This window comes from Netta rufina, assembly GCF_964035555.1.
Source record: "Netta rufina genome assembly, chromosome: 4".
In the NCBI taxonomy this organism is placed as follows: domain Eukaryota; kingdom Metazoa; phylum Chordata; class Aves; order Anseriformes; family Anatidae; genus Netta; species Netta rufina.
The window spans coordinates 21131847-21153328 of record NC_140127.1 but is presented as its reverse complement, the minus strand read 5'-3'; the positions used below and the strand labels follow the sequence as shown (position 1 = coordinate 21153328).

General features: G+C 39.4%; 1 protein-coding gene across 1 annotated transcript in view; it reads left to right on the top strand.

Annotated features, from left to right (window-relative positions):
• WWC2 (WW and C2 domain containing 2) overlaps positions 1-21482 on the top strand; it is a gene marked incomplete at its 5' end in the record, with an annotated part of 96160 nt that overhangs the window by 60585 nt on the left and 14093 nt on the right. The window contains 9 exons of the mRNA XM_084285446.1: positions 3134-3376; positions 7775-7864; positions 9603-10216; positions 13494-13617; positions 16171-16251; positions 16335-16421; positions 18288-18480; positions 20182-20346; positions 21091-21209. Of these exons, the coding sequence (XP_084141572.1) occupies positions 3134-3376; positions 7775-7864; positions 9603-10216; positions 13494-13617; positions 16171-16251; positions 16335-16421; positions 18288-18480; positions 20182-20346; positions 21091-21209 (1716 nt within the window). The remainder of the gene's footprint in view (positions 1-3133; positions 3377-7774; positions 7865-9602; positions 10217-13493; positions 13618-16170; positions 16252-16334; positions 16422-18287; positions 18481-20181; positions 20347-21090; positions 21210-21482) is intronic.

Below are 21482 nucleotides of genomic sequence, written 5' to 3'. Positions count from 1 at the left end.
CACAGATGAAAATTGTGATGAGAACTCCATTTATGCTGTGACTTAATTATTAACTCATTTGGAATACTGTGGCATGCTCAGTTAGAAAACCAGGAAGAGATATTGTCAGCCTTTACTTTGTATTTATATGTTTTAAAGGCAGGAGGTAGCACAACTGATGTTTTCCTGTCTAATTCCAAATATATATCCTCTTCATGTATGTTAGTAGCTATGATCCTTGCTGGAAACAACAGTAACTCTTTATATCCTCATTAGGGATCCTAAAAAGTTATTATATAATCAATGCAGTCAACAAAGAGTGCTGTGGCTGTTGTGTTTCTTCAGTATTGAATTTGGGTGATTTTGCCTCAAAATCATTGTGTACACAGTATTAATGGTCAGATGGTGTTTTAGGTGCATATAGATGGCATTTTCTGTCAACTTCTTTCATCCAAAACCAGATCATCCTCTCTTTTGTCTATGTCTTGATACAAGGAAGTCCCACCATTGTGTTTTATATCTCATTTGCAGGAACAAGAAAGTACCTGGCAGTAAGTTGGTATATTGCTTCTAGCTAATAGAAAAGCACAGTGCACAGTGTTTGAGGTGTGGACTGCTGCAGCACAGAATCTTACTGTCTCATAAATTAGCCAAGAATGTGGGTCAAAATTGCAGTAGCTCAAGTACTTAATCTTTACATAACTAAGTAATTGTTCTGTGCAACATCAGTGTGTTTCAGGCTTAAAATACCTTTTAAATGGTGTCTTTATTCAGTTTTGTCAGAGAACTTCCAAATAATGGGTATTCCTTTCCACTTTAAATAGGGCAGTCAGATTACTTGAAGACACTGTTGGAATGGTTTTATCAGTGATTGTAGGGTAAACTTAATAAAGTGTACGTATCTCAGAATAACAAAAAAATGTACTAAAATGCAGTATCTAATCACATTCCCCCTAATTATTATGGCCATTGTAATAATCACTGGAAGTTAATAAATATTGGCCATCTTTTCTGAAATATGAAATGTGCAAATTCTTAGTTGCTTTGTATTTAAAAAGAGGGAGAGAAGCTCTTGTGAGTGAAGTTCTTTACTTCAAAAAGTTATTTCCAAAATTATCAGATAATTGTGCATGTTGCATATTTTATGTCGTTTAGCCAGCAGCCTCTTGAAGAGGAGGAATGTTGTCTGTGGAAAAGGGTATCAGGATAGCAGAGAGTTATCTGTAGCAGAGGGAGCAAAAGAACTGTTGGGAGACCATTCCACTAGCCATCAAGCAGCTGTCAATAGCAGCTGCTTAGAACAAGGTTAGCTACAGAGCCAGGGTTAGCTGGAGCTAGTGACCTGGAGATTGAAATCTTAACACCTCATTATCCATCTGAAATGATGCAGTTGTTTTCCCTCTGCATACAGCTCCTCCAAAGGACTGTTAAATTGTATACATAGCGGCAAAATATGTTGAAATGCTTCATTTCATTTCATCCTGCTGTTTGGTTATGGTAACACTGCTGATGGTATTTCTGTTTATTTTTGCATTGTTGTTTTGTGAAAATGCTCAAACTTGTTCTTGCAGCACTTTGATGGGTGTATTTTTTATTAATATTTTTATAGCTGTTGTTTTTTCATTGAGGTGCAGATGAGATAAATTTTACCCATGGAACAAGAAAGGGGAGGTTCCCCTTAAGCTTCTAGTATGAGCAACAGGATAGTTAGATTTAATATTAACTATTCTTAGCTTTGACCATAAATAAAAACCTTAATGTACTGTAAAATTAATAGTTGAGGTGCAAAATAAGCATGATATCATTAGTTTTGTAAATGACAGAAAACAGACTGGAAAGATTTTCCTAGAAATCTGTCGGGACTACAGAAATATGACACAAACCAAATTGTGTGTGTGTGATGATGCAACATGGCATGGGTCATTACTTTAGGCAGTGCCTGTTAACACTGAAGTTGCACAGACTTGGATCAGTTTGTGAGCTAACTTAGGTGTATTTAACTGTGGTAGTTATATATAAACACAACAGATAAATTCCTCTTGCCCTAGATTGTCAGGGAATGTCTTCCTATTTTGACTTTTCCTTTCTCTGCTTTTTCCCAGCCCACAACAAAGTGGTGAGGAAGGCTCAGAGCCATCACATAGATCAGAGCTTCCCATAACTCTCTATGCAGTTATTTCAGGCATAGCTAAGGCTGGAAGTGATTAGAAGTTACCATCTGGCTAGATACGTGGCACCTGTAGTGGGAATTTTTATGCTTTATGTAGTTTCCAGTGGACAATGAGTCTTTATTGCAAAACCTGCACTTTTGTGCTGTGCTGCTGAGCCCAATGGCAGAGCAGTTCTGGAGACCGAATACTGGCAATAACCTTTCTTGATCAGAATGGTGCCATCGTACAATAAAAATGTAGGGAACTTCCTTTGCTATCCCAAATCTTGGGCTCCTAACGCCGTGATCAGACATCTACAGTGGAATAGCAGTTGCACAGACTTCCAAGCAGATACTTTTCCTTCAGGCGTCCACTGTCATATTGCCTTTTCATTTCATCACATAGGAGAACAATGCTCCTACCTTTTAAGATTTGCATGCGCATCTGCTGCTGAAGTGAGCACCTTGATATTGTGTGTGTTCTTTAACGGTGGTCCTTGCTGTTTGAGAAGCAATCAGTCTCCAACAGCTTGGAGAAATAGATCATACTCCTAGATGAGTAAAGCAAAGTAAAGCTTTTTAAAGCTTTACAGCTGTTATTAATGTTGAGAGTTTTAATTCAACTCCGGAGGAACTCACTTTTAACGCATATGCATATTACTGTGCATTTTAGCATACTTCCATATATGAAGCAGGTAACTTTAGAAAAGGCACCACAGTTCCAAGGTTTGGCATTCATTTCTTCATTCTCAGAAGTACATTCTTCTGAGGTATTTAGGGCAGAGAGGATTACACAGCCTGTTGGCCTGGATAGGTGGCTTGCTTCTCTGTCAAAGTCTGTGTTCTTGTGAAGTAAATGTAATTAAAAGTATGTTAAGTAAGAAAAGTTGAAAGTAGAAAAAGTAGTTATGTACTCACACCTTTCAAAATATTGTATCATTTCTGTCTTTCCTCATAATTGCGTGCTGTGCTGGGCTCAGACAAATCTGTTATGTTTTATTTTAGCATGGCTAACTTAAAGATCGAACTGTCTAAGCTAGATAGTGAGGCCTGGCCTGGGGCACTGGATGTGGAAAAGGAAAAACTGATGCTAATCAATGAAAAAGAAGAGCTTTTGAAGGAACTCCAGTTTATTACACCACGCAAACGTACTCAAGATGAGCTAGAGCAGCTAGAAGCAGAAAGGAAGAGGCTTGAAGAGGAGCTGCATTCTGTAAAGAGCACACCCAGTCAAGCACTTGCTGAAAGGTAAGGGGTTGTTTCTGCTGGTATTAAATGCCTCTTTCTGCAATCTAACCTTTGTACTTGTTACAGACCCTGAACTGTGCCTTGATGGGCTGTTTTCCTTCAGTAACTGTTCTATGTAGGTCTTAATTAAATTTGTTATTAGCCCACTGGGCAGAAACACAAAGAAGTCTTCTGTACTCTGAGAGAATGCGAACACCCTGTATGTGCTCTGCAATATCAGTTGCTCTGCATTTCTTACCAGCATGAAAATGCCTGTGACAGATGTTAAATAACTGAGGAATGTCAACAGACCAGCAGGAGGGCAATACATCATTCACTAGTGTCTGATAATAGCAGCAAACTATTTGAACTCAGGTTACAAAGATTATCTTGATTGTTGCAACATCTGAAGCCTTTCATTGTGAGTTTTATTACATGCAAAAATGCAACCGAAAGAGAAAAAAAAGAAAAAAAAAAAAAAAAGTTGAGAGGAGAAGCATAATTGCTGCAAAACTTTCCTAACTTGTCGCTTCCTAACTGGCAACTGAAGCAACTCCCACGATAAATGGTATTAGCCAGATTCAGAGTTGGAGAAAATCAAAGGTGACTGTCACAAATGGACTTTTCATCAACTGTAAGTGGAAATAAACTTATGGGAATCTCTAGCACACATAAAATGCAATAAGCACAAAATGTCACTTTATTTATCAGTGCAGTATGCCTTACTGAAGTAATATAATCAGCATTGTAAGACTTTCCTACTTCCCGCTGTGAGGAAACACCTGCTGGTGCTCCGTTTCCACTCAATGGTGAAATTCTTATTTTTGACATTAGAAGGCGGCTCCTAAATTTTAACTGAGTAGTGAGGAAATTCCTTCTTGTTTCCAAATAAGTGTGTGTGAATTAGGCATGGTTTTTAAACGTATTTGTATACATCCTAATATTTAAAACTGCACCATACTAAGAATCCAAAAGTGTTATAGGATAATGGTTGTGTCCTACTACCCTTCTACAGGAGAAATTACCAGTCTGTCTTGATAGTATCCAAATTACAATGGCTCCATTGCTTTCTGTCCATTAATAAATGGACAATAAGTGGTAAATAATAAAATCACATAGACAAAAAATTTGAAACTAAGGTTTTGATGATAATGCTGTTGTAAGTAATAGCTGAGTCTTGACTATTACTGTGAATAATTAGCTTATTACATATTTAGTCTTTGGTTTTGGTTTTGAGTGTTTAGTGCCAAATAAAATTGTGCACATAACCTTTTTCCCATACATGCCAGATGCCAAACTTGGAGAACGGCAAGAAAAAACTGTTTCCCATTCAAGTGAAAATGAAACAGCACCTTTTTGTTTTGTTTTGTTCTGTTTTATTTTTCCAAGGGTAGTGACACAGGTAGTTATTATATCTTAAGATTCTTTTTCCTCTATTTTCTTCAAGTTATTCTGCTTTGATTTTTATTCTGCAGCTGAAAATGTGGAGTAGTCTTCTGCGGTTACTGTATGATTTCATGTCATACTCTGCTGGTTGAGGCAGTATTTATGGTGTTTTCTGGCTGGCTTCTGTGCCATTCCAGTGAAGCTCCAGTGAATCTCTACCTGCAGCTCTTTATCATATTAAAACTGTCTCCCTCTTGATGACTTCAGAGCAAGTCAGTTCTTTCACACCAAGCTAATTTGGAGATTGTTTCTGGTGTGTCTGCTATGAATTTAAAGAAAATCCTGTTTTTTGTAGAGGAATTCAGATGATGAAACTTTTCCTGAATCTATAAAAAGGTTACAGTTAATTGTGTCAGATCAATCGTCATCATTTTATTCCTTAGAGATGAGGAAGATTCTGCTCTCCATTTTCGGTGGAGGAGCCGCACCACCTTCAAAGCGCAGCACTGTCATTGCATTACTATTTTCTTTCATAAAGTTTCATGAATACATTAGGTTTCCAGTCTTTCACTGATACTGATAATAAAGCAACAGTATAAGAAGCTGTGGATTGTGTCAGGAGCATGATATGACAAGTTGTTTTTCCTTTTGTAAGTTGTTTTTTTTTTTTTTTTAAGGGGGAAGAATAAACAGGAAACTTGCTCTGACTTACAAACATTGCCAGTGTAGCCCTGGGTTATTTTGGAGAAGAGTGCTGAAACTGCCACTAGTAGATGTACTTGGAGTCAGTTTACAGAAGCAGGGTATAAATCGTAACATATCAGCTTCAAAAAAGCAGACGGGGCTTAGTCTAGCTGCCCGAAGAAGCCTTCCAGCAACTGCTCAGAAATAGCTGCATTGTGGAACTGCTGAGAACTGTGTGCTGCTTTATTGCCTCTGCATTTGTGTTAGGGAGAGACTCTATTACTTCTGGAGTCCTTGGCAGAATCTCGGTAATCACAGGCCTTTAGATGGATGCATGTTAATCTCCGTGATTGTGCTGCTGCCTGTAGTACTGCCCCCCCAGTCTTGTGTCTCGCAAACAGACGTGTCCACATAAATTTCCACTGAAAGGTGAAGTGTGTACGTGTTAACGTCTTAATGTTTTTGTTTGCTCGTTAAAGATTTTAGGCCTCTGTCATCAGTGTTACAGTCTATGATCGAAATGGGAGAAAGGTGTCTCAAATCACTCCTGCGATGAGCATTGGATGAATTCAGATCGGAGGGTTGCAACGGGAGTTTACCCTGCTGATGGTTAGGGTGTTTACATGGTCTGTGGCATGTTAAAGATCCTGTCAATGCTATAAAGTAGGTTTCAAAGTATGGAAGTTGGCTTGATGTAGGAGGGAAAAAATAGCTTGAATCTCAATTAGTTGTGGGATAATGAATTTATTTATTGAAAAGTCACAAAAGAGTTAACAAAGAGTGCTGTTGCTTGAGAAAAGCGGGATAGATTGTGCTTTAAAAGAAGGCAGAAGGCACTATATAGTTAAAAGTGCTGGGAGGGAATGTCTGATACCCCAGTTGAGCTTAATTCTTGGCTGGGAAACCTGTGTGCATGAGCAGGGAATGAAATACCGCGTTATGCTTTTACCAGCACCAGCAGGTATTGGCAGATGAAGGCGTTACCGCGGTGTAGGAGCACACGCAGTGTGCGCAGTGAAGTGGAAGTTCACACCCTGGCTGACCTCGGGGTAACTTCTTCACCTTTGCATAACCCAGATTCGCTCGCTGAATGAGCATGGGTGTAAGCAAGTGCTTTTCATGCTTTGTTGAATCGAGGACTTAATGCCTTTTAACTGGTATCTTGCACTGGGGGAGCAAGTTCTGGGAACTCTGGAGTATTTCCTTCAGTTTGCATAAGAAAGCAATGGTTGATTTTTGGTTTTGTTCTTTGAAGTGTTTCTCTGCAGTTGAATTTTAATTTACACGTCTTTGAGATGCCAGAAAGGCCAGAGGAAAGGTTTCTGAGAATGGACCTGAAACCTTTTTAGAGTAATTTTTGTTGTCCCTCAGATTAGTTGCTTAAGAACTTGTTACATGTATCAGTTGACTGAACAGGGGCTAGAGGAGAATACACTAATCCACAACTAGAGCAGGGTTTTAGCTGAAACCACTGAGGGAAAGCAATTTATTTGGTGTTGCAAATGGAGTGATAAAAGGGAGTTATAAAAGGAAAAGCCACTGTAAGGGTTATTGAATCCTTTCTGTTAGCAGCCAGCCGAAAGGAGTGGGAGAACTCTACTGTTTGGAGCTGTAGAGCTAGGCTGGATGGCAGTGCAGGAGGTAATAATCCTGCTTTGTAATAAAGGTGAGCCTCAATAATGAGCATTACAATGCTGTGTTGCTCAGATGTGATGAAAAAAAAGTTGGGAATGTAGATATTTTTACCAAGGACTCCTAAATGGGATCCGCCATCTCAGAACCTTACGTTTGGATCCGGCCTATTTATTGTGCTTTGTCTTTAGGAAGACTCTGAGATCAAAGGGAGAGCTTTAATATTAAACTCCCTGCAGCGCTACCCCAAGTTCTCGCGTTGTCAGTGTCAGTAGTGGTATCAGTGTTCTTTTGCTGTTTGTGGTGCTGCTGTTGTCTTCCCCTGAAAGTATACTAAGTGAGGAGCCAAGCTGTAGCGTGGCTTTTTAAGACAGTAGTAGTGCAGATCTTATTTTCCTGAAGTTGTAGCTGTTTTCCCAGTGTTTGTGTGTCAGTCCTTGTTTCACTTGGTGTAGTATGAACGTACCAACGTGCTGCTCACTTGCACGCTTAGCAGGCTCGTTGCAGTGCTTAGTATTCTGCAGTCAAAGTCACTCTGCTGAAGTGGTTGGGGTTTAATGATAAGATTGAGAGCTAGTGCAGCCTCTTGGATTTTAGTAGTCAGCAACCAGATGAAAACGAGGGATGTTCACTGTGTTTTTGTCTTACCATGAGGTATTTTAGCCTTGTGACTATTCAGTAATGCTTTTCTCTACTTACGTGTACCTCTGTTTCCAGGTTGAAACTGGAGGAGAGAAGAAAAGAGTTGGTACAGAAACTTGAAGAAACTACAAAACTGACTACTTATTTGCATTCGCAGCTTAGGAGGTGAGGCTGTACTGCAGAATGTAAAACCGGGCTTCAGCAACAGGCTGGTAGACTTGGTTGTCTGAACTTCAGTCTTGGATTTTTCTCTTAGCTGGAGGCTGAACAAAATTTGTTTAATATTTAAGTAAGAAAATGCAAGTATAATAGCTTCAAGCATTCTGCCTCTGTGTGAACCTGGTATACCTTCATATTTTTAGTAAATATTCAAGACCGGATTAAATGGATTTATTTTTGCATTGCTTCTATAATTAAACAGAGGTACATTTTCTTGCTCCAGTGTAAATAAATAAACAAATTGTGAATTCCCTAATTGGTCAGATCTCCACAATGCTGTCACTGAGGAGACAAAATTGTTCCTCAGACATCTGTGTAAAATGAGAAGTGCAGCCTTTGATCTGCATAATGACCAGAGAGGCTCAGTGCATGCATGTGTACGTGTAAATACTTGTGTGAATAGGTGGTTCTGATTTCATTCTTCAACTCTGACTTGTGCTTTCTGTAGAAGTACTTCTAGAGAAGTACCCTCTGCAGGATATATTTTCCTCAGTCATTGTTTCAAAATATGACTGTGGGTTCATGAAATTCATAGTGATAACAAAGTAGTAATCAGTTACAGCAACTGTGAACTCAAACTCAGTGCTCTGATGGGAATTCTCATATTTAACAGCTCATGTATGGTCCTAAGGAAGAGTTTCTCCCATTTCTGGACTGCACCCTGGGCCACCAAACCATGTGTCCATTATGTCTATTTACAAATTCCCGAATTTGGTCAAACTCCATACGTATCCCAGTGGGATACACCACTCAAACAGCTGCATTAATGTTTGGGTACTGCTTGAAAAATACAAATGGGTTTTTAAGAGGAAAAATGTTTTAAAGCATTTTTAAAGGTCCCCTCACAATAAGCCATACCATCCTATTTTGGGGGTCTAAGATGGCTTAGCAATTTCAGACATCTCAGCCAGATCCTGTAAATTGTGTCTTGATTGGTGATCAGTTAGAGAGTCTTCTAGACTTCTAAAAATCCACCACCCCACCCTTTTTTACTGTAGTTTATGATCTTGTTTCTTTAAAGGGGATTGCCTTGAATTATTTTTCCTGCTGTTTTTCCCCCATCAGAGTCCTCCTGAGCCAAGTCAGTGGCACACAGTTTCTCTGGCTTGGCAGGGCTCCTTATCTTCGCTTATTAAGAGGAAAAGATTGCATGTTACAGCCTGTGCCAAGCTTATGTATTTCCTGTGTGTGTGGAGTGTCTTACAGACATGAAGTAGTTCTGCTGTGAGTCCTCTGCTTCTGAAAGCTGCCATTTCTCCCATGTGCTTCGGCAGAGAGCAGGCTGCATATATTTCTCTGGAGGTGGCAGCAGTCTTCTGCTGTCACAAGCTCTTTCTTTTGCTGTGACATTGACCCCCATGAGCACCCACACCAGGGTCATTTGAGGGAGCAGAGCAGCTGAGAAAGCTGCTGTCACTGCCAGACCAGTTTGTCAAACCCGCAGCCTTCTCCGGAAGAAAAGGGCCCTGGGAACAGGCCATAAAGCTGTTTAAAGTGCCCTGATGGTGTGCAGGTTGGGCACACTGAGCTAAACCACGTATGATCGCATAAAAAAATGCCCTGAGCAGCATTCAGTGTAAGAAATGGTTACGGTGCAGCTCCCAGTCAGTCTTATCTCTGCTCCTACTGTTTCTGCTGGTTCTGTTTAGTAACATCAGTGTATGTTTTTGTTCTTTCTTTGCAGCCTCTCAGCTAGCACATTGTCTGTGTCTTCAGGGAGCAGTTTGGGATCGCTGGCATCCAGCCGGGGGTCTCTGAATACATCAAGCAGAGGGTCGCTAAACTCACTCAGCTCCACGGATCTCTACTATAACCCAGGCGATCAGATAACAGACTTGGACTATCAGTATAAGCTTGACTTCATATTGCAGGAAAAAAGTGGTTACATTCCTTCGGGGCCTATCACTACTATTCATGAAAACGAAGTGGTCAGCTCCCATGGGAGACTGGGTTACAGTGACTCTCCTTCAGCTGCAGACCACCCCAAACTGACTGAGCCTCCCAAATCTGTGACATCGCTGTCTTCCAGGTCCTCACTCTCCTCCTTGTCCCCCCCGGGCTCCCCTTTGGTTTTAGAAGCTGCATTTTCTGTCTCAGCTCAAAATTCCCCTCTGCATCACCTCGCTACAGACTTTGAAGACTGTGACCTTTCAGGTGATTTTGCAGGCATTAGTCTCTGTGAGAACCAAATGTTATTGGACTCTGAAGCCAGAGCAGGATCTCAGATTCCTACAGACGATAAAGATCTTAATGAAAGCATTAGGCAGCCTCTGCCTTCTCTACATGAAGGAAGTTCAGGTAATTAAAAAAAAATGTAATGTCAAATGTATACGTAATGTGAAGATTTCGTACTAACAGATGACTTTTGAATAGAGATATCTCCTGTAGCTGAGGAGTAGCTTGAACATATGTTTGTCATTGTGGGCAGTAGTTTAAAAGGACACTACATAACTTCTAGCTTCAGGTGCAGAGAGCTGTGATCACCCCAGTTCCATCTACATTTGTTCAACAGCTGTCTCAGAAGGGGAATTTATGTGTTACAGACTTTATTGCCTGAAAAGTAATAGAAAAAATGAAAGCTGGATCTTGAAGACAAGGAGGCAAGGTGTCCTTATGTATTGACAGAATGTGTGGGGATAGGGCAAAAATACCTTGTGGTATTTCTTGGTAACTTGAAATCAGACGCTTTGTTTCTCACTGAAGGGTAAGTTACAAGCTGGCACCCTCAGTAAAAGAGATTTCTGGACTTAGAGTTTGAATTTTTGTGTGTATTTGAACCTGCTGTCACCAAAAGATCTGCAGTTCATTTTGGATGTGAGCTGAGGGACAGGACAAGTTACCATGTGCCATAGTGATACTCTCTGCCCATTTTTAACATGGATTTCATAGCTTTCAGCTTTTTATCCACCTGCAAGTTAGAACAGAGCACCTAAGCTAGTCTAGGTTCTCCCTACAGTCTGTGGGTAACTTCCAAAAGGATGAGTTGTCCGATCCCAAAACTTGCTTCCCTGTAAGGAAGATGGATGAATTGTCCTGTGAGTTATTGAAGTATCCTTGGTAACTGGGTAATGTTAACTTTGAGATGGCAGATTTAGGTGTAATGAATTCCGCTCCTAGTCTGTAGTAAAGGCAGTGCAACCCAGGGTTCTCACATTGTCACAGCCTTTCGCAGAGTCAGAACTTCAAAAATCCCAGCTGCCAGGACTCAAAGGCTTGTCCTTAGAGCGCTGACTTTGCTGCCAGTTGTTGAGGTTGACAGTACGTTGTGCTTTCTCTGCACGTTTACTTATTGACTTTTCCTAGTGTCATGCAGCGGATCCATTTTGCCAATGAAGAACCAAAGGAGCCAGATTTCCTCTAGCACTGAGCAAGAAAAAAAAACACAACATGAAATGTATCTCATCAGCACATGATATTCCCAGTTCTGCATTTTTGGGGCTGAGCTAACAGTGAATTATCTAACAGAGAAGTTTGGGTGTCTTAGAATTAAACTATAGCCTAGCTAGAGAGTGCATTGCCCAGATATGTTACCAAGTTTGAACTCTTGTGCCTGGAATTTGCCAGTTTGCCAAAAAAGAAAAGAAGTACCAGGACATAAAGATAGACACATTTTAACAAGCAAATTATTATTTTTTTAAAATATCAAGGAATTGTAACATCTTTTGGTTCATTAGCTCAGCTTAGTGCAATATCAGAGAGGGAGAGGAAGTGTCATTTTGTCCTTTGTCCTTTCAATATAATGTAACACAGTAGTTATTTTGTTTTAGAGCTATCTTACAGAACATGGAACAAATAGTTAATTTCCCTGCGCATATTTCAGCAGCATATCCTTTCCAAACTACCAACTTTCTGTCTGTCTTTGCAATCTGGCTGCAATCCATCTGGTCTGAAAGCTGAATTTAAGACTGTTTGGAATTTAGGAACACAGGGCTGTGAGGAATCATTTTTTTGGAAAAATAATGATTTAAAGAAATACATTTTTCAAAGGCATTATGTGGTTGTCTTTTTGAGGACCTGTAATTCTGGGTAATGTCAGGGTATCTTTTAAGTCTATAGACAGTTACGATTTTAAAGTACAAATTCATCCTGGTATTCATCACTGATACTTTCTTATATAGGGACACATATATTATTTTAAAATCTGCATTTAGATTGCCAAAATGAGTACTCAGATTTTGAAAAGCCAGAAATGAATTAATTAAGCTTCCTATACTACAAGTTTCAACAGTAAAATGGGCCTCGTGGTGAGGCTTCAATACATTAGAAGTGAGGTATGGAGCTGGGGTAGGTTCAGTGCTCCTACTCTAATTTCCCTCTTGGAGCTGCTGCAGTGGTGAATGGGAAGGTTTACAGCAAACTCAGCTTGAGACATAAAACCTGCACAGAAAATCTCAGCCTGATAGTACAAGTTTTACAAGACTACGAGTCTGAATACTACAGAATCTGAATTTGGGGGTAGACTAACAGCAGAAGACGGTATAGGTAGTATTTTCATGTCGTAAGCTCCCGTGACTATTTAGATGCAGTGCTCACCACCTTCTGTCTGTCCCTGACTTCTCTCCACAGGTGAACCATACACACATTTGCCCCGCTGTACATGTCCCTGCTGTCAGAAACCAAGTTGGAATATCATGTAGTTCTTCCACAGTCAGTCTCTGTCATTGTCAAAGTCAATTCAGGCTGCTGTGGTAATTCCTAAGGGTAATCAATAAATCATGTCATCACCTTCACCCCTCGTGGGGGGGGAAGGGAAAGAGCACTTCATCATCAAGGAAAAAGCATTCCTACTGCCATAAATAAAAGCACAAATGCAGCAATCAATCATCTAATCTGAAGCCTTAAATTTTAAACATCTTAACAAGATGTAAAGTCATGATTCAGGTGGGGACGATAATGCATACCAACATCCTCACCCGTCGGCAGATAAAAGTACTGCACAGGCCCTCACCATACCACACTGCAGAGCGTGGCTTTCACTGAGTGCTGCTGCCTCGCTCTGTGAGACTAGCAGATGAGTAGGAGCTGAAGATTAAAGGTGAGCAGTAGCTGATAGTAAAGACTTCATAAAATAAAATAAAAAATTGATGATAGTAAACTAGAGGGTGTTTTTCATTTCTAGTTGTTAAATTGCTGGGAAGAGAGCTTCTGTCTGACTTGTGAATATTTAATAAACAGTCAGCACTCAGTCACTTTGCATGTAGCTGAAGTGTTACAACAGTGCAGAATGTGAACATGGCAAATGCAGGTTCAAAGATCAGGATAATGGGAGTTAATAATGAAGATAATGAAGGATAATAACTAGCTCAACTGATACAGGTGATGATAGAAGCATGTATCTTTGGAAAGGAATAATAGTTGTACATTTTGAAGTTCATCAGTTTGGAAGTATCCCCTAGACAGAATATGCGGTAAGAGTAATACAGTCTCAGAATGTTTAATGATGTGGAACAAAACCAGTCTGTGATACTCAGTTAAGGGTCACTGCTTTCAACTTGACAGCTTTCTAAGCTATGCACTTCTCTTTTCCTGACTATTAATCTCTTCGACTAATTTTCCTTCTTCTTTCTTTTCTTAGGTGTTGACTTACCAAGAAGAGCAGCTGGTCACCTGCTTGCGGAGAAAACAGCTTGTGTATCTGCTGCCGTGTCTGATGAGTCTGTAGCTGGAGATAGTGGTGTATATGAAGCTTCTGTGAAACAGTAGGTTTGAGAAATAATGCAAGGTTTTCCACCCAAAATTACACATTTCCATAAGCAGTTATGTAGTATCAGCGTAAGGAGTTTAGACATTCTGTGCAGGTTCTGCCATGTGGCTGTATTGACACTGCTCAGAGCGACTTTTGTTACTTATTGTTTTATCTGAATTTTATGACTGCAAAGCATTTTGCTTGAATATTTGCTTTGTTAAAAAGTGGGGATTGGAAAGATGAGAAGATCCCTAGTTGAAACTTTAGTATAAAAACAATCCAGGCTAGGGTTTAATATTCACATTGCACTGTGGTGGACAGCATACAAGAAGAAAAGTATTTGCTGCCATTGCTTTTTGACAAGACATGACTTCCATGGGATTCTTCACACTTGTTTCTGTGGTATTTTCACTCTTCTAGCAGCAAGAAGAATAAACTTTAGACTGGATAACAGAAGACTGTTGCAAACTGTGAGAGAAACTAAAATCTTTATTTTCTATCTCAGTGTTGGCAAATTCTTGACATTAAGAATTTTTTGTCCTTTGAGTATTCTGAGGGGTATTTTTGCAGGATGCTTACAAAGATGTAGATGCATGTCTTCTGTTGCCAGGCTAAATGCTTTTTTATTAGGACAGATAAAGGTGTATTATGGTATCATAAACAGGCTTTATTGGCCTCTGGTGAAGGTATTTCTACTTGCGCAGTCTTCCATAAATTAAAAGGTAACAAAAATGGATTTCACTAAATAGAAAAGCACAAATAAAAAAATAAAAAAAGGATTTGTCATGAAGTATTACAGTGGCCATTCCATCCCACCGTAGATCACGGACCCACCCTGAATTCTGAATCCTAGTAGTTTACTCCCTATGTTCAGTTAGACATAAAGCATTTTCTTACGCTGAAGTAAACTTCTGTGTATAAAAAGGACAGCACTACTTCTTTCAGAAAGCATTTCCTTGCTGTATGGGTGATGGAGCTCTGGAATAGGTTGCCCAGAGAGGTAGCAGAGTTCTTCCTTTGAAGTGGTAGTGGAGACTTGCTTCCTTCTTTGAAGATCTTGGAGATCTTCAAAGCTGCCAGGATATGGTCCTAGGCTGTCTGCTGTAGGTGTCCCTGCTTGAGCAGGGGGATTGGACCAGGTGACCTCGAGGGCCCTTCCAGCCTCAACCACTCAGAAAATTCAGCCTCCACTTGACTAAGTGACTGTGATTGTTTGGTTTAATTCACTAGCCATTCCATTATTGTCTTTCCACTTTCAGTTCTGAGCCACTGTGATCAGATCACTTCTGCTCTGGTTATAAGCGCAATGGATAGAAATGAACAACCATTAAACTAAAAGCCATGGATGTTCTGTGAAGCTCTTTAGCTGTCCTCTCCAGTGACTGGAGGGATAGCTGGAAAACAGACAAAATTCCTGTCTTCTCCCTGGGGTTATTCAGGAAGAGACCTGCTATTACTCAGGAAGAGAAGAGGGGACGGTTGCATCCCCTCAGCCTGTACACAAAAGCAAACTCTTGCCATTTGTGCAAGCCAAGATTTACAGGTACTAAGTTTTCTGTGATAGCTCCAGGTCTCAGCATTCTTAATTCTTACTGAGTAGGAAGTAGTGAAGAGGTAGTAAGTGCCTCTGTGTGGTTCACTTATGTTTAGTATCTTTATGGGCACTCCGTATGGAATAACTTAAAAATTCTTGGTGTGCTCCAGTTCTGTGATTTCCACTATATAGACCAGTCCTTTGTGTTGAGTAATTTAAGGCAGGGGAGGAAATAAATACACCCTATCATATTAGCCAGCTGCTAGGAAATGAATAGGAACGGGAAACCTCTAGATGTAGAGTCTTAAAATAACGCTTGGTAACATATGGAATATCTGCATCATTCTCCACATTTCCTATTTTGACCAGCATTTATTGATCCCAACAGTCTGTTTTTAAAGATCATTGAAACACATTAATACCACGTCCTCATTCAAACTTCACAGAAAATTACTGTATTTTGCTTGTTTGTTTGTTTTTGTCACACTGATTCTCTGTAATTCCATTCTGTACTGGAGTTGCTCTTCAGCTGCAAGGATTGAGTCCTTTTGGTTCTTTGAATGGCTTTGAAAACAGGCTCAGAAGAAAGATCTTTCTTGTTTGCACAGAAACCTCTTCATTATAGAGTTCCTCTTAAATGTTCTCTGAAGCCATATTTCGTATACAGCATACATGTGGTCCGATGCTTATCAGAAACCTTACTTTCCAATTTTGTGTCCAGGGGGATAAAGAAGTACTAAACGTGTATAAAAAGTCATCAGTTTTTCCCTTGCCTGTTAGTCTGGTTTGCTTCAGCAATCATTAAAAGGCCTTTACAGCTCATTACTGGAGTTGTCAAAACATCCAGGCACCAACTATCTTAAAACAGGAGTTGCTATTGTGTAGGCCGTGAAATTCTCATTTGGACTGCGTGCTGCAATTAAATCAGCCTGGTTAGGAGAATACATATACGTTCTGTGCGTGCGTACCTCAATTATTGCTGAATCTAAGTACAATTTTCCTAATGATTGAGTATTTGCTTGTTTGCCCTAGACCAAATGAAACCGAGGACACTGTATATAGTGAAGATGATGCAACAACTCTCGAGGCTGCCCAGGTACAGATAGGACTCAGGTGAGTGAGCAGCAAAGGGAGTATTTGTCTTCCTATGTACATGCAAACAATGAGCTTTCCTCACGTTGTCCTTTCTTTAACAGATACGACCACAGCAATTCAAGTTTTGTGATAATCATAGGCCAGCTTAGAAATCTTCCAGCGTTTTCTGTCCCCCTTGGCTCTAAAGTGTAAGTCAAACAATCACTGAGTAGTAGTGTTGAAATATGAGAGTATAATAATACATTGTGTACATTTTTCAAAGGAATGGATTGATTTACTGCTTAACAACACTAAAATATGTATAAAACATTTCTAACCATAGTAGTACTTAGCTTATACAGATTCTATCAATGCTGCAGGAAAAAGAAGTTACCAGAAAATTTGTACATTAAAGTGGAATACTTAATATTTATGTCAAGGGCATTTATGTTCACCTGGGAAGATAGAGGTTTGTCACAGCAAAATCTGAGGCATTGATTGACATTTAAACTTTTTTTTTTTTTTTTAATTAAAATGAAAGTTAGCACTTAGGCTAAACAAAACTGGTAAGCACTTCATCTTTTATTTGTCTGTTTACCCATCATTCTGGCCTGATGCCAGTAAATTGGCTAACAAATATTAAAAAGAATGCTCCAGTGAACTGTCTTTTAAACACAATTTTAATTTACTTTATCTACTATTCCTACTTCTTTTCTAAACGTTTCCTAATTGTATTTCTTAATCTACTAAAACGGCTACTTCCAGTAGACCATACAAATTGCTCAGCTACACTTAGGTGAATACTACAGCAGCATTACTGAAATTACATTACACTGCCACTTAACTTTGGGATTGGTTTGTCAAAAGGCTGTACGCCTGCTCTCCAGGCTATACTTGATAATCAAACAACTTAGATCTCACTCTTCATCCCAAAAAGCTGAACATAATTGGGGAATAAAAGATATACCTAAATTCAGAAAGCAAAATCAAACTTCTCCCAGACCTAATTTCTTCTGTTTCATTTCATATAAAACCAAATTTTTAATAATACTAACAGTATGTACAAAATCACTACCAAAAGATACAGTAATACTGCTGTAACTCTGGGGAGAATAATTTATTTTTTTCTCAGTTTTTTGCAGAATACTTTTCCTTGACCCACTTTTTCTTCTTGCTTTAGATAGCTTCATTGTATTCTGTTCTACAGTGAGTATCAATAATATTTAAAGCCAATACCAGAAATAGGTTAGTGCATAGGCACAGAGAAGATGCAGAACAATTACTGGTTCTCTATTTGTGTGTATGAGGTACTGTGCACTAGGTAAATAACATCGACAAATTGCATTAGGAATGTCTTCGCTCCATCAAATCACTATTAAAGTGAGACTTTCAAGTTAGGTGTTAACTACCTTTATTCACACAGTATCCATGCGTATTTGTTAAATAAATAGAATGTGGCTGCCTAACAATTTCAAGATATTTCCTAAACTGAAGTTCAAGCTTTCAGGCCACATTCTTCTAAGTCTCACTTCATGTCTTACGAATTAGTCTTAAGCAGCTATGACCCTAACTATTTTCTTCCACATTTTTCTTAGTTTTCTGTTTTCTTTGAAGTTTTTGTATCGTTTGCTTTTTTAAAAGATTAAAGGACATGTTGCTGCTTTTCAGTGCTGCTCCCACAGTTCTAAGACTTTAGTTTTTACCTCTACATTTTTATTTTTTTTTGGTAACTAACATTAACATCATTTTTCCTCCCGTCTGTGACATGGTCTTCACTGTTCCCAGTACTACACCAGAGGATAAATTTGGTTAGGGACAGAAATAGCTACCTCTTCTGCTACTACCATCCCAGATGCAGACATTCCTTTTGGGGAAATGCTTGTGGAAGGCATGGGGTGGGGGAGTAGTTTTTTGACCCCTTCTCTCTTTTTCACCTATTTGATTCCACCTCTGATTTGTTGCTGTTTCATTTTCTTGCTGTGCAGTCCTTTAGACGATTGGGGTCAACTTCTATCACACATCACCAGCAAATGCTAGTTTAAATACAGGTAAAGGTTTTGTTTTGTTTCCGGCAGGTACATTAGAGTAGCAGTACTTCCATCCTCAGCCGATACCAGCTGTCTGTTCCGCACAAAAGTCCATCCGGCCATGGAGACCATTTTATTCAACGAGCTATTCAGAGTGGCCATTTCCCAAGTAACACTGCTCCAGAAGACACTGAGAATAGACGTGTGTGCTGTCAGTAGAAATCGTCGGGAGGAGTGCTTGGTATGCAGGTTTACTGCTGGCTTTTTTTGGCATGCATTTGTTTATTGTGTCTCCTCTAATTTTTGAGGGTCAGGGCCACTGAAATTTCACAGTACTTGCTTCAGATTTTTTTTCCTTTTCATGCCTATTGATTTAATACTTAAAATACTGCCTTTCTGTTAAACTCCAGATACACAATCTAAGCCTGGATGGATGTTTTAGGAGGTGTTTTGATAATTCTAACACTGCGTTACCTTAAGCCTTTAGCTATAGACTGGTACTGCAGCTTTGCAGTTTTAGATATTAAGAAATCACATATTTAATGCAACATTAACACTAGACTGTAAAAAGCTGAATGAGAGCCACAATACATCCAAATAAATCATTGTGAACCCTCCTTACCAAACCTTGAAACCTTATTACCAAAGAACAAAATTAAGCTAAATAAAGTTTTGCACATTGTTGTAGGTTATATTAAGTCCACTTTTTTAGTCTTGGTGATCTGTAGAAATAATAATAAAGCATAACATTCACAGACCAGCCTATTTCAAACCAGCTTTCTTGTATTCTGTCGTTAATTGTTGTCATTGCCTAATCAGTGATGCTTCATTTACTTTCAGATTGCTTTTGCACTTTCTGGTGCAAATCAGCCTACTTTTTCACCACAAGTCTGACTTAGTAGCACAGTGAGATTTTCAGTTAAAACGCCCTGAAGAGATGCTGGAATTCTGTAAAGGTTCATCAGACCAGATTACTGAGAATGGCCTCTCACTTTCAAAAATGCAGAAGTTAACTTACTTCCTGGGGGATGTGTTGGCCTTTCTCAGTGTGTTAGCAGACTGAACTCATCAGCTTGACTGATGTGAAGAAAACCAAGAGGTTTCCCCTCAGGTGGAGGAACAGTCAAAGACCAAAAATGCAACAGAATGGAGGATTCAAAGGTGAAGGGAAAAAAATATAAAAAATATATAAAACAACAAACCAAAAGACATAAGGGCTAATCACAGGATCAAATGAAAGACTTTGGAATATGACCCCCAGCAGAAAGCCCTGGGCAACATGACCAGAGTCTTGGCAAGAGCTATGTACTCAGCCCAGTAGCTGTGAGAATAATTTGCTTTGCCAAAGAACGAAGGGTTGTAATCTCCAAGGCACAGCCCCAAACCAAGTATTTTATAATTTCCCAGAGTGCCAACTCAGTGGATGTTAGTGCTTGTCCAAATGAAAGGGTTTCTTAATCTCCTTTATATAGTGTCTTTTCATCTGCTTCCTCACTGGTTAGAGCAAACAAGGTCATCCATTATTGTTTGCTGTATTGATGATTTTTGTGGTGAAACAACTGAAAAAATTGACTAAAACTTGCTGCCCCGTGAGTTGACGCTGCAGGTTTCACTGACACAGTTTTCCATTATTGAATGCTATAGAAAGCAGGCATATGATATGTTGATAGAGAGGGATTTGTGTGCATGCATGTGGGGAGAAATTCCATATACTGAAACAAATGGACAGCAGAATGGACAGTTTGGGCCTTCCCATGTATTTCTCTTTGTTTAATTAGCAAGGGAGGGAAATAGAAAAAATGTACAGTTAAAAAGAAAATTAAGATCCGTGTCAAATTTGTGCTGCCTAATTTACCTGATAAATTCTGTAGAATTTATTTTCAGCTGTCTCGCAGGAAAATGACAGATTTAAACTTCTTTCTTTCCCTTTATTTTTGTGCAGGCTGGAACTCATATCAGTCTGGCAGATTTATCGTTTTCTGATGAGACTTGTACTCTGTGGTACAACCTTTTGCCTTGCAAGCAAATTCCTGGCAAAAAAAACAAGGAACAGAATGAAGAATCCATGTTTCTGTTAAGCAAGCAGTCTTCGGACTCACTGGACTTGGTGAGTGATGTGTTGGCTATTACTGTAATAACAAGGAAAAAAGCCAGAGACTCTACTTGTCATAGCACTATGATTTTGTGCATATTAATTGTCCTCCCCCAAGACCTAGTCATGCAGTTTTGTTCATATTGACTTTTTGTGTGAGTGGGTCTTATATGGTGTTACAAGCTTGTTGCTAAATGTGGCTAGGGATGAGGCTTCGTAGTGGATTACAGAACTGCACTCCAGTTCACAACACTTGAGCTGTTTCTTCTTGAAAATAATCTTAACAAAGCTTTTATTAACATTACCATTGGCTTTCATATGCATGTATTAAAAATTACTATTCATTATTTGAATTTGCATGCTTAAAAAAAGCCATTTACGCAAAACACTTGCCAATTTTTCTAGTTAAATAAGCTTTTCTGCTTCAATGCCTCCTTAAGAGAACTACATTTAAAAATGTGACTCTAAAGAGCAATGTGTTTTTTTTTTTAACCTAGTGATATTACAAGAAGAGAGACAAGGTACTACAGGAAGACAGAAATATATTTGATTCCATTATCATTTTACAAATAATCTATTTTTGATTGAGATTTATTAGTTAATGTGCGATACAGTGACAATTCAAAACCCTTGTATTTGTGATCTAAGTCGCATTTTTGCTGGCACCAGGGTAATACAGCTCTTGTGAGTTGTGATTTTCTTTTTGCTTATGTTATATATCACTCCGTTCTGTTTTTCCCTCTCATTCCTTGTAAGCAGGATGCTGTGTCAGCTCTGCTGGAGAGGACATCTGCTGAGCTGGAAGCAGTAGAACAAGAGCTGGCTGAAGATGAGGAGGAGGAGGATGAACAGGAGCAAAGGGGCTCTGAGGAAGACTGGTAGAACCACTTTTTTCCCCTTACTGTTCAGGCCTGAGTCTGCTCCTTCTCCCTTTCCATAGACAAATGGAAAGGCTGTACTTTCAGAGGAGATGGTGGGGAGGAGACTCATTCTCTTTTGTGATCAATTCATTCACCTTCTTTTAGGTTTACAGCGTCTTGGCTGCTCTGTTAACTCCCATTGCCAATGCCCCTCCATGCGCATCTTCCTGTGAACCCATTTGGGGTGTCTAAGCCACTGGAGGTGTACTAAATGTGTCCTATTAAGTGTTA